We start from the raw sequence: 22595 nt of genomic DNA, 5'->3' as shown, positions 1-22595 counted from the left end.
GCTGAAACCAGCTTTAATTAGCTTAAAGTTACCCTTTTACTTTATAATGCCTATTTTGGGGTGTATTGCCATCCTGAATTTTACTATGAAAACCTAAAACTGTCTTCATCATCAAATGAATTCTCTGTAACACCCAAAACCGGCTGTGGTGGAGAAATGGGATTAGAAAGGAGAAAAAGACTAACGTGGTTTGGTAAAGTAGCGGTAGAGTCAGAACAGGCATGGTGCCTTGTTGGTTTGAATACAGCGTGTTTTCCAGTAGCGGTTCCATTGCTGGACATAGGCAGCTAGTTTCTGAAGAATTAAAAAAAAAAAAAAGTTAAATCTCCTGAATTTTTTATATGGTTTATTTAACATTACCAGAAAAAAAATTCATTTATTTGAACATTTTGATACAGACTAACAGAGAGATGGTTCAGTTGTCAATTTCAAATTTTTATGGACAGAAAAGGCATTTTATTTAATTGTGATAGAGAAGTCTTCAAGATAGAATATAAACTTCGTAATATTTTATCAGTACTTATTTGTTTACTTTAGAGCTATTAACAAAATTGTATCTCTTCCTTTTGTTTTAAAATACATGTCTTTTTGAATGAGTCTTGCCCAAGTGGATTCTACAAAGAAATGTAGTAACTCTATAGAAGATTTAACAATATGGAACAGTAAAATATTATAGATTCCTCTTTTACAGAGAGATTGTACAAAAGAATTGCTGTATCTTTTAAACCTACTGGATGCATCTTGAATCAATGGATAAAGCTATTAGCAAATTTATTTTATCATCTTAAGAACTGCACTTTAATTGCAACACTGAGAGTTGTTTTTCTGATATAATTTCTCCACTTTAAAACCAAATCTAATCATTGCTGTTTAAAGATGGAAAAGATCGGGGGGTGGAGTTCGTAATTGCTAATGGCTGATATCAGTAGGAACTTTGCTAATTTAGAAGTGCCTCTTTTGTTTCAATAGGTTTGTTGCAGCAAACAGTGTTTAAAATCACTCACTTGTAATTATTTTTGTTAAAAAAAGAAAATGTTTTTGCTACTCTGCAGTGATTTTCAAAACAAAATGCACATGCATCATCAGTATTTAGGACTGTAGGTTTTAATTGCATAGAAGCAAAGAGCATTAAACATTCAGTAGACACACCTTCAAGTTCTTACATTTTTCTCTTGCTAGTGCAGGTATTGGTCATGAAATTAGGATTTTAGATAGTATCAGAGATGAAGTCCCATACTCCTTGCATTTAAGGGGTGTTTATCATTGACTTCAAAGGTTTTTTTCCAGTAGAATGTGGTAACCCCCTCTGCTCCTTCTGGTTTATCACCATCATTTTGTTGCACTGAAGCTTGCTTTTTAGATCTGAGTATTGCCTGTGCTGTTTAAATTTAGTTCTTTTGCAGAAACACAGCAGTACTCTTCAGTCTTTTTCCTTTGAATAAAAAGCACAGTTTAGTCCAGATAATTTCTAAATGAGTCATGGTATAACAGCTAGACCCTTCATGTTGTTACCTCTGTATTTTGGCCAAGATTTAAAAACTGGGTGCCTCAGCTTTGATTTGTGGTATTTGTTATCAACTTGAAGCACCTTGACTAGAATCTTGACAAATGTCTAGAACTTCTGTCCTTTACAAAAATCAGCAATGGCTGAAACCATGTTAGTTATTTCATTATGATGATTCTTCCTGTAGGTCACTGCTGGCGTACAACAGTTTCATCTGTCCTTCACAGTAATGAGTGGTTAGTAAATTGTTATAGTCCAGTAGGTGGATGTTGTATTTACTGCAAACACAGGCTAGCAGTCTCAGTACGGTGCTTGTAATAGCTGTTAATTACTAAGCCATGTGTATGTGAAATACTAAAATTGAAGTCGTTTAGCTTTTCATGTTTAGGAGGAATGAAAAAAAAAATGAGCAATGAACTTTTCTCCCTCTTCAGAGAGTTTCTTTAAATTAAATGCTACATTCAAGGCAAGTCTCTGATCATGCAAGAGTTACATCCACAATACAAATTTCCACCTAAATGTCCAGTTTCTCCCATCTTTCCTGCTGAAAAAATTGGAAACTTGTTTATGTTTTCTTTTTCTGAACCCATTCAGTTCCTAGCTCTGTTTTTGAAGTTTTTAGTGTTATGGAAAAGCCATTTGCAGACTTGTCTCTAGTACTAGTCAAGTCCGTTTTCAAATCAATTAAACAGATTAATGAAAAAGGTTTTTTTTACTCTTTCCTATTCTGCAAGTTTACAGTCTTGTAGTAGCTAAAAACCAAAATAGCCTCTGAAAATGTTAGAGGGATGAAGTTGAAAGGGGAAGTGTCTGTAATCTAACCAAGCCGGTACAAGATAAAACTGATGGAGATCAGTACTGGTTATGAAAAGTCATTGTGTCTTACAATGTTAGTCCATAATTACCATTACAAATAAATTTAGATTCCAGCTTTTCCAGAAATGGGCTATTGCAAATGTGATGTGAGAACCATTGGCAAAGCCTGCAAGTAAAACTACTACTTTAAAAAAAAACATTTTAATATGCAGAGAAACTAGAATTCTCTCAGAGAAAAAAGTCAAAAGCAAGTTGACCCATTAGGTAAAGAAAAGGTGAATCAATTACATCCATGTTAGTAGCTTGTTTAAGCCAGTCATATTATTGGAGTTTTAGATTAAGAAGATCAATCAAATAAATTGCAAAATCAGAACAATAACCCAATATTATACAGGTTTATAAGTTTAATTGGTCTGAATTCTTGCTTTTATAGGACTTTATCCAATAATCTCTGAATGAGATCCAATCTTACATGATATTGCTCCAGAATTTTGTAATAACATCTGATGGGAATTTAAAAATTCAAGTATGGAAAACCACCACATCTTTAGGCAAGTTTCTGTAATGCTCTGCCTGTCATTGCAGGGTCTTTATTTTTGTTTATGAGATTGTTGTGGGTGGGCAGAGCAGCTTGTGGTGATCTTTCGGTGTGTATTTTACATGCCTTTTTGCGGATACGAATTCATCTGCCTTCCCCTTTGAGAAGCCACGCTGATCACTCCCGATGATTTTCTTGTCCTTCAGGTGCCTGGAAATGTTTTCCAGGATTAGCTGCTCCGTCATCTTCCCAGGGATCAAGGTGAGGCTGACTGGCCTGTAGTTCCCTGGGTCCTTCTTAACCTTGATGATAGAAGTGACATTTGCTTTCCTTCAATCTTCAGACATTGTCCCCGCCACCAAGATTGATCAAAGATTATTGAGAGTGGCCTCGCAATGACATCTGCCAGCTGCCTCAGCGTTCGGGGGTGCATTGCATTCAGGGCCCGTGGACTTGCGTATGTCCACTTTGCTTAAGGATTCCCTGACCTGATCCTCTTCCACCAAGGGTACATCTTCCTTCCTGCAGCCTTTTCCTCTGTCTCTGGGACTTGGGATTCCTGAAAGCCAGGCTTGCTAGTCAAGACTGAGGCACAGACAGCATTCAGTACTTCAGCCTTTTCTATGTCCTGTGTAACCAGGTACGCTGGTTATAGAGTGTAGTAGAAACGTTGAGCAGAGTTTTAAAATCAGGGATAGGTTTTAGTGAGTATGGTTGCCAGTAATACACTGTGTCGAAGTTTTTTTTCTAAAGTTCCTTATCATTGGGATGTACACTGAAGCAGGGTGAACTGGCAGGAGAAATGTACATGGCTGCATGAAGAGGCAAAATACATCACTCTTGTCACCAGTAAGCAGCTTCCCGTAAACTCACATGAAACAACTTCCAAAACAAATTCAGAAGAGCGTGAAAGTACAATCAGCAACGCTTAAACCAGCACGATAAGCTAGAACTACATTGGGGACCAAAAACTTAGCAAGAAGGTGAAGGAAAATTACCTTTCCCTCTTGCAGGGGCATCACCACTGGTGAACATGCCTAAGGTACTGGTGGTACCTGGGCTGCTGGTGCCACCAGGAAGATGGTTGCAGGTGGGGAGCACCAGTAGGTGACAGTGGCAGCCTCGGAAAATCTGAAGCCAAGAACAGCACCAATGCTAAAACAGGTGCCTAAAGTTAGTTAAGAACTGGGACAGGAACCTACCCAAAGCAGGCTAACAGGTTCAGGAGTTTTATTGTAGAAAATTTCTAAAAATACGAAACACTACTGCTACAAAGATGCAATAACACCTTTTTCATTCAGCACATTCCTGCTAGTGAGTCTATTACAATGGGTCTCACTTAAGACAGCAGTAAATGCTTTTGCAATGAGGGGTAAATTACAGTAAGGAGGGGGAGGTAATTATTAGGAATTCCTTTTTTAGAAGGAAAAACCTTCTTTAATAAGGAAATGCATAGTCTTCCAAAAACAGACAGACTTTTTCTCAAATGCAAACTGGAGTAATCTTTACCAGTAATCTTAAAGAAACCAAATGGGAAAGGAAATAATCCACATAACCATTAAATGTTTATGTCATTTATTTGTAAAAATGTAATTATAAGTATTCATTTTGAAGAGGGGTGCTAGTCTGTGTTAGATAAGGTAATTACTATTAAAATATCAGGATATTTAGAGCAGTAGGAAGTTTCAATAGGACAAATCAAAACCTTTTTCTATGTAAACTATGAACAGTATTATTGTTCATCACTTAGCCTAAATTTGAATGGGTCTATATTAATAAATGAGTGTTTATTATCATTATTATTTACTTTTAAATACTTATTTTCTGACAGGAAAACCTATGGTAGAGTTTGAAACCCATACAATCCATAACGTAAATGTGTGGTTTCATTTTTGTTTTCGATCACAGTAATTTTTATCTTTGCATAAGTCCCCAGTGTTTAAGCTGTGGAACAAAAAGCCTGTAGATCTTACCATAGTTTTTAAAATTGAGAGGGCTTTAATATAACTATGTAAAACTTGAAAATGAATGGATGTGACCATAAACCAAACAGAATTTGAACCAGAAAAAAAAACCAAACCCAAAAACAATAACTTACCTTGTGTCCACCCAGCAGCAGAACCATGATGCGTGGATGTGCTGCAGTGATCCACCAAAGCTTCATGTAGCCAGTACAGGAGAAACTGGGTGAAATGAAAAACCTGCATGGGAGTGCAGGACAAGGTAGTCCCACCTAGATCCTGATTACACCAAAGCATGTGTGTCATTCTCTGGCAGAATAGGACTCCACATACAAACCTGAAATTACTTAGATAAGGCAGGTGTATGTGCACACATAATAAGAATCGTTTTTTATATACTTTCTATTATCTCTGAGGAGAAGCTGAATGATTTGTTAGATGCTGGCACACACTTTTTCCCTCTTTATCACACGCACTTTTGTACAATCAGCATACACTACTGGACAAGATGTGGTAGGAATCTATATTTAAATGTTTTGCAACTTAAGTAAAACCTGATCATCTTGTCAGCCTTCTGAAATGACAAAGGCCACATAATTTTATCTAATAAATCCAGAATTAACATTTGAATTTATGGTTGAAGTAAACACATCTTCTAGCAAGATGTCTGTTTTCATTCCCTTCACAAGTTAAGTAGATTAAGGCAAAAAAATGGAACATATGCTGTAACAATGTCTCACTGTACATCCTTTATGGGTGGTGTGCATCTGCGGGTATGGTTTGTATAAAATGCTCAACGTTTACATTGAACACATCAGAGGTTTCTGTAAATCTCTGAAAGTCTGGTGATCTTCCCACATGACTTCAAAACACCACCAGTTGTTTGGCTTTATTGGGCTTCCATGTGCTTCTTTCCGTTCTGACAAAATCCTGGATCTTAATAATTTATTTTATTATCTTTTGTAATAAAGTTTTGTTTATTTTAGACATGTCATTTTTTTAATTGTTACACTTAACTGTTTGAACTTTCTTCTCATCTGTGATCATTAAGTTTCTCATGCAGCCTGAGCAGTTACCTCCCTTCCTAAAAGACTCTTGTAGAAGAGTAGCTGAAAGAAAAAGTTGTGATTATACTTCGGGTATGTTTCTTTCACTGTCTTGTATCATTTGAAGGTTTTATTAATCTCTTCAGGGCATTCCATACAAAATCTCTGAACTGTATAAAGCCACAGGAGTCTTGGTAAAAACAAGATTTATGAAGAAAGGAGGCAGAACACTAAAGAACTGGACTGTGTAACAGGTCTGAGCTGAAGTGTTGCTAAAGCTTGTCTTGGTTGGTCTCCTTCATGTCATTCAAAGAAAATAAATGACCTTCCTCATCCTCTGCTTGAGCTTGCCTGTCTCCCTTCTGACTGCCTGTGGCGACTAGCAGGTCCGGGACGGTTCCTGCTATCAGATGTCTTCTTTTGAGATACTTTTGCTGTGTATTTACAGCTGTCTTTGCTTTTTCTTCTCCTTCGTGGGAGTGTTGACGAGCGCTGCTGCGGAAGCGTGGCTCCTGTGTTGGTCCTGCGGCCACTTCTGCAGCAGGGCAGCCGCGAAGCCACCCAGCTTTCTTCAGCCGCAGCCCACCCGGGGGCCGTAGGGTAGCAACGCACACCTCTGATATCGTAGCGTGGGCATCAGGTCTGCCCAGAGCAGCGCTTGCTGGCTGGCATGGAACGATGTAATTCTTTATCGTCCCTACAGCTTTAAGTTCTTTTGAAAGCATTCTACAAATGTTGCTCCTCATCCTTTTTCCATATCTCGTTTTTGAACAAGCAGATCACAGCTCAAGTCTGTCTACCCTTTCTCCTAAATTATTGACCGTGACTTTACATAGTAAATTGCACTGGCTACAAATGTTTGCTTGAACATAATTCATGACAGAGTTTAAAGAGACAGAGCTTACATATCATTTTCTCAGTCAGTAAACAACTGATGTTAATTCTGGCATTTCTCAGCTTCCGAGTGCTTAGTTTTGATAAGATGGCGTTCTTTTCAATGCAGTCCATTTAATTTTCTTATTTAAAAAAAAAACGCAGCGAAACTTGCGCTGAAAATGAAATGACGTCCTGCAAAATGCTGCTGACCCTTCCTTTCTCCAGAAAACTCCCACTACTGAGTATTGCAAGCATGGGCAACTAGATGAACAGCGTCCTCCGCCATCCCGTTTGCTGAGCGGCGCTAGCCATCACGGGAGGGTGACGGGTACCCTTGCCATCTCCCGTGCAGGTAGGAGAGTGCAGCTGGGGTGAAGGACAGGATGGAAGATGCACCCTTGGGCTGGTGGCAAGAGTTAGGATGAAGCAGAACATACTCTGTGGAGCTTTCTTTAGGTCAACCAAGGAATTATCAAATTTGGGCTTGGGTTTTTTTTTTTTTTTTTTTTTAATATACACAGCAAAAAGGAAAAATACCAGAGACCTTTTTGGGTTTATTCTAGACCTTCGTAATGAAGTGCTTGAGGAAAAAAGTTAAGCATGAGAAGAATTTTTTTTAACCTTGTTCTAATGAATAGTATCAATTAATAAAAAAAAAATCAAGCCTTGAGCAGATGCTTGGAGTGGAAATTATACTGAAGATTGAGTTTAGTAAGAGTATAAATGGCTGAAAACAGGCTGTTACAGCAGAATTTTTAGGCAACTTGTTGACAAGTTGTAGGTCCTAGATTTAGTCATTTACAAGTAGCTTCAGAGTCATGTTTTCCCTTCCCGAGTGTTGTGTTTTTTCTTACTCTTTCTGATTTCATTTTGTTGTTTTGTCCTCATAAACACGCCTCAACTGTTTGTATCACCTCATCTGTAACAATTTCTTAGGCTTATTTAATTTTTTAAAAGAATTCTCTGCCTTCCAAGAAGACAGAGAAGATAAGCAGCTAAATATTTGTAACACATAAGTTAATTTTATTGATGCTTGGAAATTGTCCTGTAAATCTCAGTCAAAATGGTTGTGGTTTAGCTAGAACTGGTAAGGCTGGATCATTGCCTTATTTAATGGCTTTACTAGAGCACAGTTTTATCCTGCTTTCCCTATATCGTAAGGTCATTAATGAATCATTATCTATTGCTAGTAATTACTGATCTCTTGAGAATATTGCTTTAATTATATAGGAATCATAAGTGGAAGATACAGTTACATATTCTACAGTGTAAGTAGTAGTACCTTGGCGTATTGTGGCTTTAAAGAATCTGGTAGGGGTTTTTTTGTAGATTTTAATTGCTAAGTGTGCCTGGTAAAATATGAATTACTGTATTACTGCATGTGATAAAAGGTATACTATTGTGAGCCTCACAGTCTGCAGGTGTAACAGATGTAAGGCAAGATTAACAGGACAGAACAATAATTAAACCAGAGACAGCCATCTCAAAAAAAAAAAAAAAAAAAACCACCACACCACCAAAAAACAGTTTATCACATCCAATGCAATTATTAAGTGTGTCTTACATTCTCTGCAAATATTTGTAAAAGCTGTAAAAACATGTTAGTTTGAAAGACAGCTTTTCAGTGTGGACACTTACTTTAAGGAATTAAGATCCCTTTTTATGAATATAAAAGCTGAGTGAAGTCCTGCCATATGGCAGTATGGTTCATAGGCAATAGGGTCCTTGGTTTATAGATGTGATGAGCTAAATGCCGCCAAAGAAAATAAGAGAGCATTTAGTATATATGCATTTAAAACAGTATGAACAGCTTACTCCCTTTAAGACTGGAAGGTTCAAATAATTAACGGTAATATTATGGTTGCAAAAGGAAGTCCAGTTGTTCTTCAGCAGTCTGCATCTGTGAAACGTGATACCTCTGGGGACGGAGATTTAATTTTCCCAGGAGAAAATATAAAAGCAGGAGAAAAAAAGGAATGACTTCTGCTTGAGCAGAATAAACCTGCATCTACAAACGATTAACACTGCATAATGAAGTAGTAAAGAAGCAAAAGAGATTTCTAATAAAAGACTAATAACAAATCCCATTACACCATGGTGTATTTTTTCCCTTGAAGTGTATTAGACTTTCAGCAAGGCTTCTGAATGAGATTTGGGTAGTTGCAAGCAAAGTCAGCTCAGATGCTTCAAGCTTAGCTGAAATTTCTCACCTAACAGTTTGTGTAACCGGTAAGTTGCAGTTTTACAGGTGGGAGGGGTTGTTAATGCAAGTAATAGGCTTCCCACAGAGTCTGGGTGATGGCTGTGTCACCATAGGATAATAGTCTCCTGTAGGCTAGGCACTATAGGGTTATGTGCCTCTATATGGTACAATTCCTGAGATGGAACAGACAGGGTATTAAATAAATGCAGTAGCTAAGCCCTGCTTTTGTGTTAACAGTTCTGATTTCTCTTTCTGAGGCCTGAAAATGGCCTCCCAGGAAAGGGGTTTGCTCAAAGGGCGACACACACGGAGTTTGTGGGTTTTCATAGTTAACATTGCGAATTTTAGAATTACTACACTAACTTAAAAAGTTACAAGACCTTAGACCGTAGATGCTTAATAGAAGGACGAGATGATGCTGTCTTTTGAAATCACGTATTTTCACTTTTAAAAGGGAACATGACTTGCAAGGGGAGAAATTCTATGTAGTGATCTCTAAATCTGTACATGGGTTTTTTTATATAGATTTTTTTGCGGTTTATACATATGGTTCCAGTGGCGGGGGGGGGTGGGGAGGGTGGTAGTGAAGTTTAGTGAACAGGATCTTGAGTCACAAAACAGCCCTTTGAATTTCTTTTATAAGACTAGAGTCTTTTTGTACAGCTTGTTGCTATCTTAAAAGCATGTGCTCGACTGACGTGGTGGATTTCATTTGTCTAGAAATGAACTTTTATTACTGGAATCAGAAAAAAAAAAAAACCAAAAAAAACAGATGCCTTTAACCAACAATGAGTTCTGGGACAACAGTGGTTAAACATGAATTCTTACAAGTGAAACTAATCTTGATGAAATTTGTAGTTGCCTTTTTAGAAATTTTTGTGAGTTTTAAAGAATGACTTAATTTGCTTAGCAGAAATTTGCAATCAATCTTTTCTTGCCACTGAATAAACAGATTCCACATGTGTAGTAATTTGCATATCCCAGCTAAAAATGTAATTCATTATTTTTAAGTCCATTTCGTAATAACTATTTCAGGATTAATGTTACTAACTATTCTTTAGCTCTTTCAAATATGACCTTAGATAATCCTACCTAAAAAGTACAAAGCTGGTGGGTCTGCTCTGAAATGGGAAAGGGCAGTGCCTTTCCTGAGGTCAGCAAGTAAGTTAGTGTAAAAGCCAGAGCTGGAAACAAGAAATCTTGAGGAATAATTTTCTTCTACTGCGTCTCAAGTTTCCAGCCTCCAGCAAACACTGCATTTACTAAGACAGATTTTTACGTTTTGCTAGGTATGAAAACAGCACAGATATGAATAGGAATTAACGATATGGTCTACATGCAGAGTATCACTAAAACTGGTAAAGATTTAAATTAGGTTTGATCCAAATAGCATCAGCGTATTTTACATGGAGCTGCAAACACTGTCATCAATAACAGGGAGAAAGCCTCTTCAAAGTAAGTGTGACCCGGACCGTTTTAGCTGCTGTTTGGCATCTATCTCTCAATTGGCATTTACTTGACTGGCTTTTTCGGGGCTTCTCATAAACTTCACCCTCCTGTTTTTGCTGTTCCGGGCTATTCTTGCATAACATTTTATCCCTTTCATCTTAGATCACTATTACATTAAATGCTCAAAAATATGGTATATAGGATTGATATGTTTTGCCCTTTGAGGTTCACCCCCTTAATGATCTTAGTCAGTGAAGACTCTACAGTCTGTAAGGCATCACTTCTGTAATTTAGATGCAGTAACATTTCCACAAATACAATTAATTCAGTGGTTACCACAGATCTTCACGCTTGGCAAAATTTTTTGGTAAAATGTTGTGGATTGTAGTTGATCCTGGGTTGTGTATCCTGGCTTTACCATACTTGGCAAAGTAAAAAAAATACAGACATCGTTTCCTTTTTTTTTTTTCAGGCGGTGGGTAAGGCTCCTCTTTGGACGTGAATTCCCACTTCAGGACCTTCTGGTTGTCTGGGATGCTCTATTTGCTGACAGTATCACCCTGAATTTAGTTGACTACATTTTTGTAGCCATGTTGTTATATATTAGAGATGCCTGTAAGTATCAACTATCTTACGATCTTAGTGCAAACGTATTTTTCAAAGAAAAAAGAGGACTTGAGAAATGCAAAATTCCACTGTGACTTTATTAACAAACTGAAAATTGTTCCAAATGCTAGGAGAAGGAGCCGTTTATTATCAGATACGGTCTGCTGTATTCATGAAGCAAATTGTATCTTGGAGTTAAATGCAGGTTTGTTTTCTGAGTAGTTCTGTGGGTTTAGATGGAGTTGCAGATTTTCTGTGCAGCAAGTGGTACAGGTATGTATAGAGCTCCACCTTCTGACCAAGCTGGTGAGTTGAGTGAAGCCTCCCCTTAACACTGCAAATATTTTTATCCTGTTCTACTGTGAGAAATGGGAAAATGCACAAGCCAATGACTTGTAATTTTTTAATAGATATCTTGAAGGAAATGCAAATGCAGAGATAAGTAACTATTACAAAATACGTTTATTCTATGCCAGAGTGGCAGCTTTAAAAATTATCATTTCATTTCATTTTACTATGCCTGAAATATGTGCGAAGGTGAATTCTTATGGGTTAGCGGCGACCAATAAATACATTAAGCTGGGACAGACAAGAAATCACAAAAATGTTGTTAGCTTATATAATTGTGAATGGGAGGAGGACGATATGTAATGCTTAATTGAGCCATTTATTTCTGTCCCATCATGTTTTGCAAAAAAATCTGTATATATATTTGCCACAACAAAGTGTGCGTTTTGTGGCAAGATGCATGTCTGTCGTTAAATATGTGAATTCTACAGCATGCTGTTCAGAGTTAAGTATATACAATCTGTAAGCTTTAGGTTATAACAAGGTCACATATTTGACACAATTTTGTATTCTAGGACACATGAAGTTTTCAACATCTGTGGTTCCTATTTTGGGACCCAATCTTGAAAATATAACACGCATGTATTTTACACGTACTGTCGTTCCACTGCCTGTCTTCATATGTTTTTTTAATTACTTTTCAATAAACATGGAGCATATAGAGCTACCTTACATTACTCTCAAAGAAGTAGACGTTTAATTCAGTTTAGACGTTTCAAAATCAATGCTGCTGTTTCATGGTGATCTGATTCCAGGTCGTTACATTCTGCAATCTAAATCTGGCTTGTTTATGTGCAGTAAACTGAAATAATCTTAATTTTTTCAATATAGATATGTAGTGCAGATGGATCAAAAAATGTCTCTTAACATCAGTCCTTTACTTTGTGTCATCACTTCCCTTAAAAAAAAGCAACTTTAGAACTGTGATTGTAAGCACCTCTCTTCTTGGGGAGGGAAGGTTATTCTCTGTTCATTTTCTTTTGCTTCGTGGTGCTTATGTACAAGTATCAGTATGAAGTAACTAAAAATGTGAGCAAAAAGTGTGTTCTAGGCATCCGTATGAACTCAGTCTCCCTCTTTTGTCTGAAATCCCCAGGCTTTGTAAATAGAGCAGTAAATAGCTTTGAAGGGGAGTACCTTTGCCCAAATGAGATGCAGAGTCATCCCATCAGGACAGCTAATACTTCATACATATACTGCTTCTGTAATAAGTAACTTTATGTTCTAAAGCTGGACCTAGTTAGTTACTTTAAGTGTGGTAGGATGGTGAAACAAAATACCTAGTCATAAACACTGTATAGCTGAATATATTTTCAAAGTCAGGCTCAAACAGCAGTGATTTCCACAGTTATTTGATAAATGAAAGCTTTTCTTATATATCTGTAATAGAAAAGTTTTCTATTTTTCCTGATTTTTTTATTGCTGGTAATACTTGAGCTTTGAATGGAGTTCAAAGTTCTGTTGTAATATTTTTAAAAACATTTTCAAATAAAAGAAGCTTCAAAAAGCTTCTCTTGGTGAAAGGAAATGTTAGCTCAAAACATCCGATGATGTTAATCATCTATAAATAAATGGTCTGGAAATTTTCAGTTTTAAAACTTAGAAACAATAGGAATAATAATAGAGCTTCTAAGATATTATGTCATTAAAATGTCAAATATAAGTAATGATAATAATACAGTACTAAAAGCATTTGAAAGTTTAAAAATGGTGCGGGTTCTTTTATACCAACACATTTGGGGATGGGAGAGAAGTTGCTGGTTCAGGAATTGATGGATTATTTTCTCTGGTTTGTTATGATGTTCTCAAGGGCGTGATTTCAAGAAAGTATTATTTCTGCTGTATTTTTCATTTTATTTGTATTTTAGTTTTGAAATTCTCTGTTACTCAAACTGTATTATTCAAGGAGAAGGGAGCATTTAGATTATTAGGTTATTCTTCATAGTTTTTAGAGATTACAGATACATAATCATGTACACAGACATTCTGTAAGCTGCTCTTTCAGTTTTACATCTGTATCCGAGAGAGATATATCCGTGGAGTGATAAACCTCACAAGCCAAGTGTAGGGTTGTGTACCAAAGTATCTGTGAGTTTTAATGAATTATTTTCTGGGTTTCTCTGGAAAAAATCACGCAAAACTTTTATTCTTTTATTCTGTCAAATCAGAAGCATGAATATGTTACTTCTTTTTCACCAGTCTGGATGTATATGTGTTTTTTGATGAAATCAAAACAGAGTGGAGGGTGTGATGCAAAAATATGTATGTTTTATGTACTTCCCTTCCCTTCAAGAAGGACAAAAATGAACAAACCTGGAAGACATGTCTATATTTTGCGTCGTAAACTGATGTCATTATTACACCAGGAGCTAATTTTGACTAATCAGTGTTAGAGTAAGTATATTTTTATCATGTTTCCACTTGAAGACTAGCAATGGCCCTTGTTAGGGTGTATTTTTTCTTATCTAAAAGCACTCAGAATATTTTGAGGGAAATAAATGAGCCGCAGCCCCTTCTTAGAGGAGCTGATTTGTTATTTCTCTTATAGTGCAAGGTGTTTGTATTATCTGTGGTTAACTCGGTTCGGGGCCCACTCAAGAGAACACAGCCATGCTTAAAGCAGCAGGGGGGAGCAGTCCCACCCTTCCTGGGTTAGGAAGTCAGCTGGATACAGGGCTGGTGGCATCAAACATTAAACTCTTAAGAAATGACATGTGGCAGAGAATTAGGACTTTGTTGAAGACGAGTAGTTTACTATTGCTGCTTGCATTCAGGAATGGTTATTGGACCAGCAGAGAAAAATCAGTCTCATCTAAAGCAGAAGGGAGAAAGCAATTTGATGTTCCTCTGGGCACTGCATAACAAATATTAATGAAAAGACAGTAAGATTGCTTTCTCTATGTAGAGGAGTTTCTCTATTCCTTTCCCTAGAAATGCCAGTAGCATTCTTTTTTTTTCAGGAAGTGAGAAGTTGTTCACAATAGAAGTTGTGTTCACATGTGGCTCTTGCCAAGCCAGTTATGAAGGAAAAGCACCAGTACAGAAGTACCAAGCTTATTACAAGGCAGCTGGCCACAGTGTGAGATATTTCAACGCTGAACTTCAGCACCATCCAGCTGCTGCTGAGACTGCATAATTTTGTATTGCACAGAATCTCCTTCCAGAAATTTTATCCTATAGTGGATTCTTAGAAATCCTTTCAAATCTGAGATGCATATTCGGAGAGGGGGGTTTGTTTTGGCTTACTGCTATTGTCTTTATCATTTTTAAGAAAAATGCCACTCTGATGGATAACAGTAAACATTTTTCCTGAGGAGACAAGAATCATGGAATGGTTTGGGTTGGAAGGGACCTGAAAGATCATCTAGTCCCAGCCCCCCTGCCAGGGGCAGGACACCTTCCACCAGACCAGGCTGCTCAAAGCCCCATCTAACCTGGCCTTGAACACTTCCAGCCATGGGGCATCCACACCTTCTCTGGGCAAGCTGTTCCAGTGCCTCACCACTCTCATCTTAAAGAATTTCTTCCTCACATCCAATCTAAATCTGCCCTCTTCCAGTGTAAAACCATTACGCCTTGTCCTGTCACTACAGGCCATTGTAAAAAGTCTCTCTCTGCTTTTCTTATAGCTCCGTTAATACGTTGAAAGGCTGCCAGAAGGTCTCCTTGGAACCTTCTCTTCTCTGGGTTCAACAGCCCCAACTCTCTCAGCCTTTCCTCACAGGAGGGGTGCTCCATCCCACTGCTCATTTTCGTGACCCTCCTCTGGACCAGCTCCAACAGGTCCATGTCTTTTCTGAGCTGAGGGCTCCAGAGCTGGACGCTGAACTCCAGGTGGGATCTCACCAGGGCAGAGCAGAGGGGCAAGAACCAGCTCCCTCAGCCTGCTGGCCACGCTTCTTTGGACGCAGCCCAGGGCACGGTTTGCTCCTTGGGCTCGAGCACACGTGTCGGGCTGTGGGCAGCATACAGATCACGATAAAACAAAAAGCACCATGAGGTGTTTCAGCAGAGTAATCCCTTTAACCCAAGGCTCCCCAGCACACAGAGCACTGGCAACAATGTCCTCTTCTGTAAAGGTTTCTACACGAATGGGGGACAGCTGAATATGTGGGGAAAAGCCTAAATATAAAATAAATACAAAAGTTAGCAGGCCGCCTTCATTAAATTGTTGGAGTTTTTTTAACTTTATATGAATGGTAAGGTTTCGTTTTAAAATTTAATTAAAAAAAAAAAATTAGGGATCAGAGGGGACACAGGTCATTGCCTGACAGTTTGATTTTTTTTTCGTTTATTCAATTGCTTCACTATTATACATATCAAAAAAATTACTAATTGGAGTAAATGCCTTGTGGTTGAAGATACAATTTTTTTGTCATGGTTCAAGTCTTCACCATTAAAATAAATCAGCTTTTTTAATATTTAGTTTTCTCTATGTCTGTGAGACAGCAAAGAACTCTTCCAGGAAAAATAAAGAAAGGATAATTTTAATCCATTTTACATTGCAGAACAGAACACGTACTAATCTGTTCAAAAAAGAAATGCATTGGTCTTCCTGCCTACCATTTATAAAAGTATTTAGAATTTACTATCAATTTTCAGTATTTTTATTTGCTTTGGTAAAAAGGCATCATGATCATAACTGCAGTACAGTATCTTAAATTTGATTTACATATGAGTTTGATTGGGTATGTACAATGTGGTGTTCGTATTATACTCCTCTGAAAGAACTCTGACGGAGACCATTGTATTGTGTTCGTTATGCCAGCTTTGTGGCTTCCAGAAGAAAAAACAGGTACCTGAAAAAGAACAAGAAAAACAAAAGGATAGGAAAAAGAACAGGCAGAACAGATAAAGAATGAGTAGGATAAGTGAGTGCTTTACAAATGAAAGCAGATGTATGAAATTACAAGCTGTCGGATCAGCAACAGAAATGAAGATGATAAAGTGGTTCCCTACACAGATTATAATTATTCATTTTGCCCAGTCCTGCATCTTTTCCCCATAATCCTCTTGTTGAGGGAGGAAAGGTACAGGAGGATATGAGGTTTATTCACATGAAAGAAAAAAAAGTGAAACATTTAAATCTTTCCATCCACAAAACAGTCCTTTATTTTGCCTTTTATTGATTCAAAGTAATTTTGTATTTGCAATTATCCTTTCTGGAGTAGAGGTCTGATTAAAAAGAGCTATTTATTACTACAGCTAAAGTTCTCAGAATAGCGAAGTTTGTTAAAAATTTATTTACAATTACTATTGTTGGAGGCTGTCTTTATGTTGCAGAGTGCAAGCATCATTAACAGGCATTGCTTTGACAGCTGTGGCAGATGGATTGCCTGGATTTAGATGGTGCAAAAGAAAAGAAGTAGTTTACATAGACCTGCCTGAAAAGATGTCTTTAATAATTGCACTCATAATTAGATTGATTTGGGAAAAAACCACCCAAAACAGAAGACAACAATAGCGAGCGAATAACCATAGAGTGTACTTACATAGATGCAGATAAAATCAAGCAGAATTATAACAAAATTATAAACTTGAGCAAAGCATGCTGAAAATTTCCTGAGTAAGTAAAAAATTCTGGTGAAGTTAATGGTATATTATATTTTTAAGTCCTTATGAAAGTAAAATATATCCTTCTCCCTTTTCCTGAGCATTTCGCGAATAGTTTCTGATTTACAAGAAAACAAAGAGTTGTTGACACCTTTCTATGCATGTGTGTGTATATATATATATACATGTGTGTGGGCATGTTTGTGTATATGTACATAAGAGCAACATAAAAGATATTTCAGCAAAGAATTGTCGTAGTGGAGGATAGTTATCATAAAAGCAGTACCGAAGGTAAGATTTATCTCACAAATTATCATGCTTAAATTTAGGTGTCTGCAGATGAGCGTCTGAAAAGTCATTGTCCATTTTGGAGTGTAGGACTAGTTCTTCAGGCTTCACCAACTGTATTGCCCTGACCTCCACACACTCAGGCAGGCTTCAGGTGCACAGCTACAGAGATCTAAATTTAGACATCTAAATCTGGAGCTAACATAAATGTCTATGACATAAAGTCACTGGTGGATTTAGCATTGTCCTTCATGATACTGGACCAAACATCGTCGTGAAGCTTGCTTATTGCAATATCTTCTTTTACTCTGAGCACTGCTTGAGTTCTGAGAGACCTGATGTGGGCAAAGAGAGCTTACTCTGAACTGTCATGAATCTCCTGGAAAAGGTACTGTTTGGGAATATCAAAGTAAGATAGTAATATTTCACGTTTCTTCACATTCTCTTTTTTTTTCTTTTTTTTTTTTTTTCATTTTCATTGTAGTGATTTCAAGTAATTATCAGACCTGTTTGGGACTTCTGATGCATTATCCACCTATTGGAGATGTTCACTCTCTTATCCACAGAGCACTTTTTCTCCGAGATCCAAAGGTGAGATGCTCGCTTTGTAAATACAGGGAACAAATCTCTGTAATAAAGTGTTCTAAATACTATTCAGCTAGTGACAACCTACATATTGGGAACTAAACTGTAATTTCAGTTTTCTTCTAACCTGGCAAGAACACTGAAGGAGATAGTTGGTAACCAAGAGTAGAAACAAGTTCTTTTATTCTTCAAAGGTTGCTATCCTACTACTTTGCTTTTTATCCAGGAGCTCTGATAACTTCAGGTGTTTATGCTCTTGGGAATACCTGCCCTTGGTGTTCTGCACAGATGTCTTTCATAATAAAGTCTTCTTTTTAGGAAAATGGTAATATTTGATGTAATAACCTGGTAAACTGTATAGAAACTGGCACGCAATTTCATCTGTAAGACCTTTTGGTGGGGTGTCTGCGGATTAATCCCTGTTAATCCCTAAAGCACTACCCCTACCCAATATAGTTCTGTGATGGTTTTCAATTAAAAACAAGTCTGCAGTTACAACCTGAAGAGATTCACACAAATAGTGTATAAATTCATCAATGTTATGTTAGGTATTACTAGCATACAGTTTCCGATATACCGATTTATACTTAAAAAAAAAAAAAAATGGAAACCTCTTGCTGTTTGAGAATGGCACGTGTGTGTCTATAATATACAGCAGGTATCCACAGTACAGTGGGTAAAATATTTGAGATGAAGCTGTACACGGTAATCTTTGCAGTACTCAGATCTTTGGCAGATAGCCAAATTTGTGCTGCTGGTTTTGAACTGTCTTCGTGGATGTCCTGTTACTAGGCTGCCAGTGTAAAGTCCACTTTCCGTCATCTTGATGCGCATCACCTGTGAAAGTGAGAAATTCATCCCTTCTGCACTCTGGCTGCCTTCTGCAAAATTTCATTCAGTACCGATGTTTACACTTTTATGGATTAAGAAAAAAATTGCCTGTTTCTGTATCTTCAGCACAGGTTTTGTGCTGAAATCTGCATCCTTATACAGCTGCTTTCTGCATTCCTCTTGGGCACAAAGATTTCTTCCATGATGAGAAGTAAAGTATATCATCTTTTCAGTGTCTAAGAAAGTATCTAACGTTACATCTCAGGAATCTTTCTTAAGATTTTGGCAGCAGTCTGTGAAATCAGACTGCCCAGCATTTATGTACTCTCTCAGCAAAACAAGACAGACGTATTTTTTAGAGGGAAGATACAGAGAGAGGAAAATTGTGCTAAGATATCAAACTAAATCCAGTGTGTAATCAGTCATTTATTAAAGGTATATGTTACAAGATAGAATAATTACTGATTATTCAGCTGTCCTCTAAGGCATCCTAGGCAGTATACAAGATATCCTACCAGCTGAAGGGGGCAAAAATAAACCACCGACTTCCCGTAAAAGAATCTGAATCGCTATTCTGCTCCTTACGCTCGTCTCCAACAGAATGAAGCTGTCAGGCTCGTAAGGCCCAGTGTCCTGTTAATTAGCATTCTCAGCTGTGCTTTGAATGCCTTGCTGAAAAATACTGGGTGTAGTTTCTACCTGTATTTCAGGTGGTTCTCCTTTCACTCAGGTGAATAAGTACTGAAAGCTCTTTCATGCAAAGATTGCTAGATGTTTTGTCAGTTTATATATGATTAATTACAATTGTTCCTCATTTCTGAGCTGTACTTATCTGCTTGGGAAATACCGTGAAGGTTAGGAAGCTGGGGTTTCCGGAGAATGAAGACTCCAGCCACCTCTCGTTTTACATTGGGTCTTTGGGTTGAGGCTGTATAAACAGATCTGGACTTCTTCCAGTGAGGAAATTAAACTTTTCTAAAGGATGGCTCTAAAAGAAAAAAATTGCTCCTGGTCTGAGAAAGAAATATATTTTCAGTGCTATGACTTGAGTACCTGTTTCTTACCTTTCCCTAGTTATGATCTTAAGTTTCACTTATGTCTTTAAGCATATGTTGGTTCAATCCCATGTATGTCTGAGATGAAAGTCTTGTTATTCTGTAAGACTTACAGATGAAAATTTTCCAAGTCTGTCAAAATTTTTCATTACACAGAATGAAGGGGAAGACTCAACAAGACTCAACTAATCATGGGTACTGTAGGAGTCTAAAGTCGGTACACAGATTATATACCAATATAAGTGGGAAAACTGTGATACCCTTTTTTTTGCTGTCTGCATAAAGATAATTCAGTTTGCCTTTATTCCCTGAGCAGATAAAAAGAGATTGGAAGAAAAGACGAGACTTTAGTCAGTAGTGTAAATTGTAAGTGATGATTAGCAAATTCAGTGCTTAATGATTTTTCTTCCTCCTTTGATGTTTTCCTGTGCTTTTCTCCATCACCAGCTTCTAGTTTCTAATGGGAAATTACATTTGGTTCAGTGCAATTTAGATCTCCTGAGCCAGGGCTGAGTTATTTTGTGTGGTACTTCTTCCAAGATTTCATTTGGCTTTTAATATGTGATGTCAGGGAACTCTTCTGTGGGAGACTGTTACATGGTCCAGTGGCTTATTTCATTATTTGTTGAACATAGCAAGAATGTTTAGTGTCGTTCCAAATATCTGAGAGGCTTGCTCTCTGCCCCTTGGAGCTTTAAACCTCAGCTGGACAAGAAATGCAGTTTACCAGTCATAAACAGGGACAGACAGGAATCTGCCTCTTGGGGTTTGTTAATATATGTTGTCTTTGGGATTATTTTTGCAGCTAGGTAAATGCCAAATAATCTCACTGAGGGGAAGTTGTGGGGTATGTGGACTCAGGGAGGTTGGTGGTATGTACAAAAAACAGAAAGGTTCTTAAGGAACAATCCTGTCATAAATGGTGAAGTAGTTGAGATGGACCTGATACAGCCTTTCCATCCATAACTTCCAGTTCTGGAGATTTCCACGGGTTTCGTGGGTTTCCATGTCTAATAACATCCATTATTTCTTCAGTTTCCTTGGTCTGACATAATGGATCCCTCCTCCTTGCTTATTTGTCTTGTAGACTATCAAGAAAGCTAAACTTTGGCTTGATGAACCTGTCACATTTTGTTTGCTTCTTTTCACTGTGGTCATCACCAGGAGAGCAACCTAAACATCAAAAGAAAGCTATACTTAAAAGATGGGTGGCATTTTTTTCTTACAGATGGACAAATACAGTCTCCTGACCTTTTCTGGAATTAAAGGTTAGCATAAGCCTTAGCATTATCCAGTAATGACAATATGAAAAGTAATTAGTGCTTGCCGTTAATCTAATACGTGCAGCAGCCATTCTTTTCACTTTGTGAACCCCAGTTGGCAGTTGGGATGAGAGGGCATTTTAGATACTGCATCCCTGACATATTCCAGTGCCATGGAAGAGAAATACACATCTCCGTAACCGCTGAAAACAAGTTAATGCACCTGTCTCTGAAGGGGGCCCTGAGAGATACTCATTGTACAGGCAGGAGTATGGATCAATGCAGAATAATTGAATTCCAGCCTTTTCTGCATTTGGCTAGCTCCAGTTCTTAGGAAAATGTAGAATGAAAAGCTAAAATCAGTGTTGTTGTCTTTGCATAGGGTGATAAAGTTAACCTGCTTAGCAGAGTATTTGTTTCACATTTCTAATCTTTGAACAGATAATTACCTCAATTATTTATATGAAAGTAACTTCTATGCACGTGTAGTCCTTCTGAATATAAAAGCAGAGCTTCTTATGGAAGAATGGGCTATTAAAAGTATGTATATGTGAAATGAGAAAATAAAGGAAGGCTTTTTTTTGTGTATATCCAAAAGCATTTACTGAAGGTGTGTCTCTGTGTATTTAATATCCCACGAGTGGCCAATTTTCTTTATTTTTTCCTTATCAAAACTGTTGAGCACTGTTAATTTTCAAAGCAAAGGCTGCAAAATTAAGAAGTAGAGATACAGAGATAGGGCAGTGGAAAAATATAAAGTGATTAAAAAACATAGTTCTAACTAGAGTTGTTCAAATAAAAAAAAATTAAAAAACCCAATTAGAAACAAAAGTCATAGAAAATGTGAACATATTGTGTTCCTTAAATAACCAGATGTTCTTTCCTTCCTGAAGGCAGCCAGGGCTAGGAATAAAGGTTTAAAACTATTGTTTTAAGTTAACTGTGAATTTTGCAAATCTGTTTTCACCCTTTAGCAAATAAAATTCTAATACAGCAACATAAGCAAAGTAATTTTCATCTTCGGGTGTTCTTATTTGTATGTTGTTCTGTGTTAAGTGTTAACCTTATCACTGTGACTTATTAGAAAAGTAAAGCACTACATAGAATATTACGGTTTTACATTGCATACTAAGAACCTGACAACCATCCTTTGTCTGAAAGCTTACTGTATTTATTGTTAATATTTTTGTAAAATAAGGTTGTGTTCAGATATTTTAACATGGTGAGTTACTCTATTCATTGAGCAAGCTAGTTAGGAGCTTAATTCAGTGGAGACACCTTTTATCACAAGCCAACGATTCAAAAAAGGAAAAAAAAAGTGGTTGTGCTTGGTTGATGGGAATTAATTTATTAGTTATGCTAATAATATTCTAGTAACTGCCACTGGTATTTTGTCAACATTGTATTTTAAGCGATTTGCTGACATTGAAAGTGGTCGTATAATAATACTAAATTCTAACTAAATCCACGCTGAAGCATACATGACATTTCAAAGAAGTCGTATGAGTTTGTCACGACTGAAATTACAGGTACTGCCAGAAAACTTAAGCAATAATGTATGGTCATCATCACTTATATAACGGTTAGTCAAAGAAATCTGCATTTTAGCTTTTAACACTTTTCACAACCCAAGCAATGAGTGACAAGAGGAAAACACGGTACTGAAATTTTGAT

At 37.2% G+C, this 22595-nt stretch overlaps 1 protein-coding gene across 4 annotated transcripts in view; it reads left to right on the top strand.

Annotated features, from left to right (window-relative positions):
• Positions 1–22595, top strand: part of TBC1D5 (TBC1 domain family member 5) — a 326048-nt gene that overhangs the window by 232930 nt on the left and 70523 nt on the right. For all 4 annotated transcript variants that reach the window (XM_055806534.1, XM_055806535.1, XM_055806536.1 and 1 more), the window contains 2 exons: positions 10866–11008; positions 17673–17779. In XM_055806534.1, the coding sequence (XP_055662509.1) occupies positions 10866–11008; positions 17673–17779 (250 nt within the window). The remainder of the gene's footprint in view (positions 1–10865; positions 11009–17672; positions 17780–22595) is intronic.

The sequence above is a fragment of the Falco peregrinus genome, chromosome 5 (genome assembly GCF_023634155.1).
Source record: "Falco peregrinus isolate bFalPer1 chromosome 5, bFalPer1.pri, whole genome shotgun sequence".
NCBI classification, from domain to species: Eukaryota; Metazoa; Chordata; class Aves; order Falconiformes; family Falconidae; genus Falco; species Falco peregrinus.
This window is presented reverse-complemented; position numbering and strand designations above follow the sequence as displayed.